This window comes from Mustela lutreola, chromosome 3 (assembly GCF_030435805.1).
Source record: "Mustela lutreola isolate mMusLut2 chromosome 3, mMusLut2.pri, whole genome shotgun sequence".
Classification (NCBI taxonomy): domain Eukaryota; kingdom Metazoa; phylum Chordata; class Mammalia; order Carnivora; family Mustelidae; genus Mustela; species Mustela lutreola.
Genome location: NC_081292.1, coordinates 1708849 through 1719517, shown reverse-complemented (window position 1 = coordinate 1719517; position 10669 = coordinate 1708849). Strand labels below are relative to the sequence as shown.

Genomic DNA, 10669 nt, shown 5'->3' with positions numbered 1-10669 from the left:
GCTGAGCACACAGTCATCTCTGTGGCCATCCCATGAAGGCTGTCATCCGTCGCTCCAATCTGCCGTCTGTCCAATCATTCCGTCTCTGCGCGACCTACCAAGAGTTGAAAAAGATGCACTGAAAATCCCCACATCATGATAGGAGACTGGTTTTCTTTCTGGAGTTCTGGCAAAGTTTGCTTTGCTCACATGTCCCTTTATAAGAGGAACAGAGTTTAGAACTGACACACCTTCCCAATCAAATCTTTTATTCTTTTGAGGTGACCCTCTCTCTGCATAATACTGTCTTTATCTTTTGACTTAGTCTCTTCTTTGATGCAAATATAAACACCCTAACTATCCTTTATTAAGCAGTATTTAAATCCCACCAGAGAATCTCCTTCTTGCTTTGGCTTCAGTCACACTGTGCCTAACCACGGCTGTGTGGGCGCGTTCCTCGTCTCCCGGTGTTCTGTACGTGTCCTGCTGCCACGGCACGTCTGAAGTCCTCTTCCTCGATTGCTGAAATAATTGCATTTTTACATATTTATTTTTTTAAAGATTTTATTAATCCATTTGACAGAGAGAGATCACAAGTAGACAGAGAGGCAGGCAGGGGGTCTGGGGAGAAGCAGGCTCCCCGCTGAGCAGAGAGCCCGATGAGGGACTCAATCCCAGGACCCTGAGATCATGACCTGAGCCGAAGGCCGAAGCTTAACCCACTGAGCCACCCAGGTACCCCTACATATTTATTTTTGATCCATCCCTGGTCCAGGAACCAGACAGGCTCTGCTCCTCTTCAGCTTATCTTAGAAACGTGACCCGCTATTCAACTTGATAAGGTCTGAAATTTACCAAAATATTAACACCCTTTTCAAACACTGCAAGGACCTCTGTGCATTTTAACCATTCTCTTTGGACTTACATGGTCTATTATTGTAGCTCTGTGTTTTTAAACTCCATAAATCAGACATTATTTTTCAAAAAAACAGACAATATTGGGTTGAATTCACTCATGTGCTGAGTAGTAACTTCTCTCTACATTTAAGTGGGTTCTGCACCCGATTCTGACTCATGGGTCTGTGCTGGGGTGGGTTCCCCACCACCAAGTGATTCTCCAGTTCTCAGTGGACCCTGACTGGGTGTGCTCTCAGCTCTGACATGACCTGGAGACGGCATCAGACCCCACGGGTGGAAGGCTCCGTCCCACAAGATGCCCCACCTCAGACGCCAACCGCAAGTCCAGCTTGTTGTGCCTTTTCTTCTGTCCCACCAGCTACAGATCGGAGGTTCCACACCCCCCTTCCCCTGCCATGGGATTGATTCATTTGCTAGAGCGGCTCACAGAACTCAGGAACATCTCACTCCTGGATCGTGGGTTTATTCTAAGAGCAGCTAACCCAGGAGCAGCCAGACAGCAGCGACCCCCCAGCCCCGGCGAGGGGAAGGGCACAGAGCTCCCGCGCTCTCTCTGGGCCGGCCACTCTCTCAGAACCCCGACCTGTTCACCAACCTGGAAGCTCTTGGAAGCTTCCGGGTGCTAAAGGTTCTGTTACACTAATGACAGATGATCTCATGGTCTCTTCGCCCTCAGGGCTACCTCCCACCCCTTCTCTCCCCACAGGTCGGCGGCGGGGCTGAAAATCCTAACCCTCTAATCCCAGGGTAGTTCCCAGGGCCACGAGCCCCATCTCCCCGGGGAGGCCCCAAAGTCATTTCGTTAACATAATAAAAGAGGCCTTTCCGGTTCTCCTGTCTTCGGAAACTCCAAGGTTTTAGCAGCTCTGCCCCAGAAAGGAGGCCGGAGGCCGGATCTGGGCTTCCTCTAAACCACGCCACACCAATCCGCCCGACAAGCCCCGTGAAGCTTCCTTTTTCCTGAGTACGTTCTCCCAAAGTCCGTGCAGTCGGCCGACCGTGACGCGCTCTCTTCTGCCACAGGCGAGGCCCGGGCCGCCCCTGCTCCGCGCCCCTGCGCCCACCGCAGGCCCATTCCTGTTTCTTTCTTCCCCGGTGTCCCCACAGCCCTCCCACCAGTCGGAAAACAACTACTCTGATTTAATGTGTCTTTTTGTAAGTGCATTTGGGGGGGAAAAAACGTTTCTGGGTTTGGTTGTTGGTTTTTTGTTTTTGTTTTTGTTTGAGTTTTTGTTTGAGTTTTTGAAATAGTTTTAGACGTGTGGAAGATTTGCAAAAGTAGCGCCGCGGTTCCGTGCACCCTCCACGAGCTTCCTCTGATGATAACATCTTATAGAGCCGTGGGACACTTATCAGAGTGCAGAGATTTTAAATGCCTTTAAATTATATTATACATCTCATTCTGTGTTTTACTTTCTCCCTCAAGATCTTTATTAAAAAAAGACCCTTCTGGGGCACCTGGGTGGCTCCATGGGTTAAAGCCTCTGCCTTTGGCTCAGGTCATGATCTCGGGGTCCTGGGATCGAGTCCCACATCGGGCTCTCTGCTCAGCGGGGAGCCTGCTTCCTCCTCTCTCTCTGCCTGCCTCTCTGCCTACTTGTGATCTCTGTCTGTCAAATAAATAAATAAAATCATTTTTTAAAAAAAGACCCTTCTGGGTTGCTGGGTGTGTATCTGGCCTATTACTCCATTTTCCTTTTTTGTCACATGATTTAGTTTAATTTTAAAAACCCTCCTGAGCGTATACCCCGATGACCAGAAGCTCCACGTCCTGACCCCCCCACCCCAGTTCATGGTGGCACATGCCAATGTCCGTGCTGGAAGCTTCCACGTTTTAGTCCATGTTACTGACGCGTGATCCAAGCCTGGTTACGACTCACCCGTTTGAGCATTTGAGGAGTTTATGGGGTGTGGACCCCACAGACCCCCCCCACTCACAGTCCGGGTGGTGGTGGACAGAGAGTCGCGGGCCTTCCAGCTGGTTCTGGGGCTCCGTCCGGGCTGCTGGTGGGAGTGGGGGGCAGTGAGCCCCGCGGGCTTGTCCCCTGCTGGTGGTGCCTCACCTTTCCCTGGCGGCTCCGGCCAAACACGCACCGAACTTGAGAGAAGTCACATGTCTGTCCTTTCCTCTCCTGAGCGGTGTCTTCCAGATCGAACGCACACACTTGCTCCTTGGGCCCAGCGCCCCCAGACTTGCTCCCGGCCGGTCTGGAATTCTAGAAGCTCTAGAGCTCTGGTCTTACAATAAGCTTTGAGGCCATCTGAACGCACGTTTATGCTGGTGTGAGGGCTCGTTGGGATTTTTTTTTTCTTTAATGAACATGGATGTTCCGTTATCCTGGCATCACCTTTTGGGAAGACCACGGCTCCCCCACGGAGGAACTTGCTCTCTGCCGGACCTCGGTCTGCTCTCTCGGGCTGGGTCTTTTTTGGGTCCTTCTCTGTGCTCCTGACCTGTCTGTGCCTTCTCTCGCCAATACTGCCCTGCCCTGTCATGCTGCTCCTTTCCTGTCTTGGATGGCCCTACTGAGAGGCTCTGTCTTCCGCCCGTCATGCGTCTCTGCGGCACCGGGACCTCGTCCGTGGAAAATGGTTCCTGCTGCGAGCCCCCTTTCCAGCCTGTACCCCGCATGGAGGTGTCTGTGTTTCTGCACTGGTCAAGGTCACGTGGGCTGCACCCCAGCCACATGGGCACCTCGTTGTGAGGCTCTACGTCCTCCTGAGACCCCATGAGGAGCCCGGATTCAGGGGCTTGTGTAGACCATGAGACAGGCGAGGTTTGCACTATTGGCCCCACCTTCTGGGAACACTGGTCCTAACACCAGCGGAGTTTAAACTCTTTCCCCCACGTTATTTAGGTCCGTGTTGCGTGGGCACGAGTGGCAAGTGCGGGACCAGAGCGGGTCCACCCCTTGGAGCAATTCTGAAATCGCGTGTGTGCTGGTTAGGGTTGCACACAAACGTGCCCAGGTCGGGGGGATCCCCGCACACACACGCCACTCCACGGCCCGCGCGCTCAAACTCCCTCCTCCGTGCGGTTTCCCAAGGCGTCCTGGCTCTTGGAGCCCTTCGCACCCCTCCTGGATTCCAGCTCAGAAGTCGGGGCTGCGGCCTGACACCCACTGTGCACCTTCTCTACCGGGTTCCGTCCCTCACCAAGTGCCACGACAGAGGAAAGAGAAACACAAATGCGCGTGGCAACCCCTCCCCACACCATGCCTGGCCAAGGAGTCTGCGCCACCAGCTGGGACATGGCCACCTCCTGGGGCCTGGAGTAGAGAACAGAAAACAAGGCAATCCCCATCCTTTTCTGGTCACATTAGGAGCCCCCCATTTCCAGCTCCTGCACCTGCTTAACACACGCAGGCCTGGGCTGGCCTTCGAGTCCAGCCAGGAGACACCAGGAAGGAAACCAGCTCAGGGCTCCTCCGCGCTCCACACTGCACGGGCAGCGTTCCCAAAGTCCACAGGGCACTGCCGTATGTGCGGCGTCCGGGGACTCCAGCCACGCTCGGCGGACAGGCCAGGCAGAGGAGGCGGACTCCCATCGCGCCCAGAACCAGAACCGGGTCTGACCCACTTCCTCCTACTGTCTCGCAGCAACCCGTGGCCTCCGTCCCCCCAGTTCATTTGTCTGCCTGCACGTGATTGTGCCAGGCCCTGCTCTGGTCTGCGTCCTTCTGCATCGGCACGAGAGCTGCTGTCTTCCGTGAAGGCAGGTGGGGACAGCGGGGTCGTTGGCCACGTGCCATCAGAGGGCTGCCCACCAGGTCCACACCCGCGGGCACCCTCGGGACGCACCAGCTCTCAGACCTGCGTGTTCTCCCCACACCAGGCAGCAACTCGCAGGCTCACATCTGTCCGACAGGAAGGTATCAGGCCCAGCGTCTTTCTGTTTAACGCGCGTTTCCTGAATGAGGGGTGGATGTCTGTCTGCATCTTTCCAAACACCTGCTGGCTTTCGGGTCCCCCCTACGTGCATTCTCGCTTCCATCTGGGGCCTGTGCTTCTGTGGGATTGCCACCTCGTCCCGACTGGTCTGTGTGCTCTAGATGACAGCGTCAGCTGCGGTGAGCCCCCCGGGGCTCCAGCGATCTCTTTGCTTTGCCCCCAGCGCCCATCAGGGCACACAAGCCCCCACTCCAGGGACGCGCCCTGTCTTCCCTTCTGCAGGGCGGTGTAATCGAATACTTCTGCTTGGGCCTCGCAGTTTCCTCTTCCACAGCTGCTTCTGGAGGCCCTTCATCGCCCGCGGGTCCTAAAGAGGTTCCCTGCTTTACTCTGTTACAAGGAAAGCCTGTCCTCGCATTCAGCCCCAGGGAACGAGCTTAGTTTTTCTCCAGGAAGTGAGTTTATCTCCAACACGATCGCTGAAGTATCCCTCCTTTCTCGACCGAGTTGTCCCGCTGTCTCTACCCCGGACCCTAGGATCTCAGCTGTTCTGTTCATCTGCTCTTGCGCTGAGACTCTCTTACTTACTTCCTGCCGTCATCGCTTCCTAAACTGACTGGACTGCCGTGACTTTGCAGTGCGTCTTCCATCCGGTCGTTGCTCGGGAGGTCCCGAGGCCGTGCTCTTGGCGGCGTCTGGTTTCGGACGGTTCGACTCATCGCAGCCTCCCTTCACCGCCCCCGCCAGCTTTGCTCATCAGTTTCTGGTCTCGGAGTGGATTTCGCCCGCTAACCAGACGGCTCACGGACGCTTAGGAGGCCGGGCTCTGCTCCGGGCTTCCCGGCTCCGGCCAGGCTGGCCCGTGCCGGGTGCCGGTGCTGGCGGTCTGAGCGAGCACGCGTCTCAGCTCCGTGCGCGCTGGGCAGCCGCGCTGCGGGCAGTGAACAGAGCCTCGCCCCCTGCCGCCTTCCACGGGGCGCTGGACTGCGGTCAGCCCAGGCTCTGTGCCTCCCTCCCTCCCTCCCAGCCCCACTGCCTTCTGTTCTGTTCTCTCCAGCGCGTGTCCGGTGGGGTGACCTTACTCAGGCTGCTGGAGAGCCGGGCGCTTCCCGTGCTGCGGACATGCCACCCAGCTCATTGGGCCTCTCTGGACGTCCCTCTGCGGCTTTCCCCTCCTGTCTCCCCCCACCTGCCTCGGCTAGAGGGCGTCTCCCCTCAAGGCCGAGATTCAAACGCAGCCACCGCGCTTTCCTAAAGCTCCGTTTCTGTTTCGGATCTGTTTGGCCATGTCTGGTAAATCTTTATCTTCCATCCTTTTCTGCTTGTCTTTGTGTCTCTTCAAGTATTTCACGCGCCATCACTCGGTGCGAAGTGCACTTGTCAATCCCAGTCTCTGAGGATCCCGGGAGCCTGGACCGGCTCTGGGTTTGCTCTCACTCCTCGGCTTCTTTCCTCGGGTCTGCAAACTTTTCTCAGAACCTCCAATACGGTTTCACTCGCCCCGTCTGCATGCTGAGGGCATAGGGTGTGAATCCCACCTGCAAGCAGCTCCCTGATCGCTGCTGCTCGGACCCGGGGGCAGGGCTGCCCGCAGGCCCTGCCAGAGCCCAGGCTAAGCACATCCGGTCCAGTGCTCCCTCCTCCGGCTCTGGGAACATGGCCCTGACCCCAGCCCGGCCCCCCAGCCCGGTCCCCCAGCCCCCAAGGTCTTGGGTGCTTCCTGCCCATCATTCTGGCTGTTGGCTCAGTTTTGGACACTCCCGCTTTTTTGCTTTTTGTTTCCAAGGCTCTAGAGACTTCCCTTACTGTTCTCAAGCACCAGCAACACATTAAAAAGTACATTTATCATCATCTACCCAAGAGCTGCCCGTGTTTTCAGGCTTCTCGGGAACACTAGTCCGTGCGCGGCGGACGTTGGTGGCTGGTGTCCCCTCGGCCGACCCCAGAGTGATCTGGAACAAGTCGCGGTCCCTTCCACTCTCCTCATCCCCTCTCCGAGGCACTGTGTCCCTGAGGCCACACCCCTGTCCCCTCCCCCACAGGCTGCTGCACAGGGGACCCTCTCCTCCTTCTGACCATAGGAAACAGGCATCCCTCTCAGCGCAGCGTCACGCTGCTTCTCCTCCCCAACACTCGCTGCCCTGATGCCGGGGACACCTCCCCAGAGCTCGCACCGCTCCTCGCCCCAGGGCCTCCTCCTGGCACCGGATGCCCCCATCCTCCCCACCCTGCCTTCTGGCTCTGCCCACTTGGCCCCACAACCACACAGGGCTCCCAGCAGCCACTGTTGGAAGAAGAGCCCCTGGTCCCCCTGGGGCTGGACACGACCGTGGGGGACAGCACAGGCTTCTCTCCCACCCAGCACCCTATGGCCTCCATGTTTCCAGCAGACCCAGGCCCAGACTCGCCTGCATCTGCAGCTCCCCAGCCTCCCCCCACCCCCGTCCGCCCTTCCTGCTCTCTGGCTGGGACCCCAGACTGTCAGGAGCCACCTCCGGCCAAGGCCAAGCGGGCTGCAGCTCAAGGCCTTCCACCCCTCCCCGCCCACCACCACTCACTGGCGACGTCCTCCAGCGGCCCTTCTCCGGGATGCCCCCTCACTTTCCTGGCTGGACTGTCTGGGGGATTCCTGGGCCTGCAGACAGCTGCCGGGGTGCACGGGCACAAGCAGACCCCCGGCACCTTGGGAAGATCAGAGCCGTGTCCCACGTCTGACTCACGTGCACCAGGCAACTATCACACGTCCAGAACCTTCTGAGCAGCTGTGGATGCCATCCCCAGAGCAGCCACAGGGAGCAAGGGGGCCATGGGACACAGCCGGATGACCCCTCAGCAGGGGCTGCAGCTGGCGGGAGGCTTTAGGTGCCTGGCTGGGGACCGGAGAGACAGCAGAGGGGACGGGGAGGAAAGCGGGAGGAGGCATCAGGCCGAGCAGCACAGCGATGGGGGCACTGGGTCCCCAGGGCGTCAGGGCCACGGACGGCGCAGGAGGAAAGGCCGGAGGAGAGGCCACGATGGGGGTGGGGGAGCTAGATCAGGCCAGGCCTGTGGCTGGGTTTCACATGCTGGGAAGTCAGGAGTCACTGGATCTGGGAAGCCCTGGGAGGGCGGGGGCTGCCCGGGCCCACCCCCAGGGCTCTGGGCTCCGCACCGGCAGGTGAGGTTTCGGCTCATGCGGCCGCAGAGGGGCTGAGGACCCGTGTCCTGAGTGTGTGGATCGGGAGAGGAGGTGCCCTAGCCTCACGGAGGAGCAGTGGCGGGAGGGTCCAGGGCACGGAGAGCCTGGGGAGGCCAAGGGGAACTCTGTCGCATTTAATAGAGAAATAACACAGCATATGCCGGGAGCAAGGCCAACGGCCAGGGCTCAATGAGTCACGAACTGGGACAGTTCACTGATGTCTTCCAAAACGCTGTGGTAGAATCTGCGGCTCATGGAGTCTGGGTCCTGCCTCAGGACCTCCACATCTGCGGCAGAGACCCCCAGTTGCTGCACAGTCCCCTCAGGCTGGGGTAGGGCAGGGTGGGGGGCACTGCTCTGTCCCAGGAAACCATTTGGGTGTGGGGGAGACCCGGCCCTGTCCCAGGAAAACATGCGGGGTATGGGAGGCACAGCCCTGTCCCAGGAGCCCATGCGGGGTGTGGGGGTCACAGCCGTGTCCAGGAATGGAATCTCAAGGACAAGATGGTGGCCCGTCATTGGGACAGGCTGGTTGAGGGCCCTTCTCAGGATTCGGGAGACAAAGAGGTGCCACGTCCTCGGCCCTCGGGGCTCACGTTTCCTGAGGACGTTCAGGTCGCCCTTCTTCAGGGAAAAGCAGAGGTCGGTGAAGTAGTCGTGCAGGAGGCCCCCTGGGGCAGAGAGGGAAGGCGGGGGGTTGCACGGGCGCCTCTGGGGCCCGAGGGAGGCCGGCTTGGCAGGGACGGGAGGTCAGTGCGTGGCTGATAGGACCAGCACCCCCACCCCCTCCGGGGCTGCCCCCCGGGGTACAGGAGCGTGGCCCGCAGTGTGGCAGCCCCAGCAGTGGGCGGTAGGGTGGTGCTGGTGGGCAGCATGGCGGGGGCGGGGGACTGTGGGCCGGCACGTACCGATGAACTTCATGGCCGTCCGCCTCAGGTTTCCGTGGGGGCTGGCGAGGTAGTGCAGGGCCTGCATGAGGAACTGGTGAAAGCTGCCCAAGTTGCTCTCCACCTGGGGGGCGGGGGACAAGGGTGCCCGTGGCTCCCCCGCCTCTGTGACCTGGCTCAGCCTGAGGCCCCAGCCAGCCCAGCAGTCCCAGGCCTGGAAGGACAAGGGCCCTACCTCAGTCTGGGTCCAGGCCCGGGGACCTGGTTCCTGCAGGGGTGGGGGAGAGGGGCTGGCGGGGCCCAGCTCTGGGCAACAGCTCCTACTCCCACCCACCTCGAGTGGGAGCCCGCGTCAAGGAGTCTGGGACCTTCCCTGTGGTCCCCACCGCCCAACACTGTCCCGAATGTCCTCCGGAAGCCACCTGTGCCCCTCCCAGTAGAGCTCCAGCGAGGGCCTCAGGGTGGGTCACCGCACGAGGAGGCAGCGAGGTCTGCTGGGATCCTGGGCTCCAGGCCAGGGCGTGGCCTCACCACCAGCCTCGCACATTCTCCCAGGCACAGGCTGGGCGGCTGCTCTTCCACACAGGAGGGAGCTGGCCCAGGACAGACGCCACCCCTGAGGGGGTGCACTAGGAGACGCACACAGCCCAGCTGCCCAGGCCAGCCCTTCTGTGGCCGCCTCCTCGCAGCCTTGCCAGGTTTAGAAACCGGTTTGTTGTACCATCTAAGCTGGCTTGAATCAGTTCTTTGCTGTGTGCCCGCCCCTTACCTGAGCCTCAAGGCCACCCTGTGGCCCACACTTCCCACCGAGAGTCGCAGGCCCCCGCCGTGTGCACACCAGGCCAGGGTTCCCCGAGTGGCACTACCTCCAGGCCACTACTGGCCGGCCTGGCCGGCCTCTCCGGCCCCGCGCAGGCTGGGCTGGCCCTCACAGCTGCATTCCCTCCACAGATGTCAGTGGGACCTCCAGGTCCTGACGGGAGGCAGCCTGAGGCCCACAGACTCCTCCTCCCACTCCTGAACCCGCCACAGCCAGACTCCTCTTCTGGTCACAAACCCACGTGCTGGGAATTTGGGCGTCTGCTCGTGACCTGAAAAGGACAGCAGCCTCCCCCTTCCGTGCCCGCCTGGGGCCCACCCCCAAAGCTGCGAGCCCTCTCAGCCGGACTCTGGGTCCCCATGCCCTCGGCCACTCAGACATCAGGACTTTCTGGCCGCGGCTGTTCCCATGTCTTGCAGAGGAAAAGCCCTGGGAAGGGTCTAGAACATTCTAATGCTCCACAAAGCAAGAAAGTCTAAAGAAAGAGTCCAGGGACAGGGCTCACAAGAGAAAGGACTCAAGTTCAGGACAAGCCGGGTGTGACAACTGAAGCGACACCCCTAACAGTGGCAATGATGTCTCCCTGAAGCGAGCAGGGTCATGAGCCGCAGGGCGGGCTGGGCTGCTTCCCCCAAAAGGATACGCTGAGTCCCAACCTCCAAGACCCCAGAACGGGACCATCCATGGAGATGGGGCCCCTGGAGGCAATGGCATTAAATGGGGTCAGGTGGCGGCCTCAGGAAGAGGGGAGGTGCCCACACAGCCATGCAGGGGGGGGCACCACGTGGGGGCAGTGACGCTGCACAAACCCAGGGACCCCAGCTTCCACAGCCGGGAGGTGACAGGCGTGTGGTTCAGGCTGGTGAACCAAATCCGCCAAGCGGGACGCGGCTGGCAGCCCACCCTCAGGGACGGAGGGCGGAGACAGCCGCCACGTGGAGGGCCGGGAGATCCACGACAGGAGCACCCGTGACCGCGTGTCTCAAGAGTGACAGA

General features: G+C 59.9%; 1 protein-coding gene across 9 annotated transcripts in view; it reads right to left on the bottom strand.

The window, feature by feature from the left end:
* Positions 1-413: 413 nt before the first annotated feature.
* LOC131827752 (maestro heat-like repeat family member 5) overlaps positions 414-10669 on the bottom strand; it is a 35673-nt gene continuing 25417 nt past the window's right edge. For 6 of the 9 annotated variants that reach the window (XM_059168706.1, XM_059168709.1, XM_059168708.1 and 3 more), the window contains 3 exons: positions 8875-8977; positions 7347-8637; positions 414-501 (listed from right to left, as the gene is read on the bottom strand). In XM_059168706.1, the coding sequence (XP_059024689.1) occupies positions 8153-8637; positions 8875-8977 (588 nt within the window). In that variant the 3' untranslated portion in view covers positions 414-501; positions 7347-8152. Of the gene's footprint in view, positions 502-7346; positions 8638-8874; positions 8978-10669 lie in introns of those variants that run through there. The other 3 variants (XM_059168713.1, XM_059168714.1, XM_059168715.1) reach the window with 3 other exon arrangements.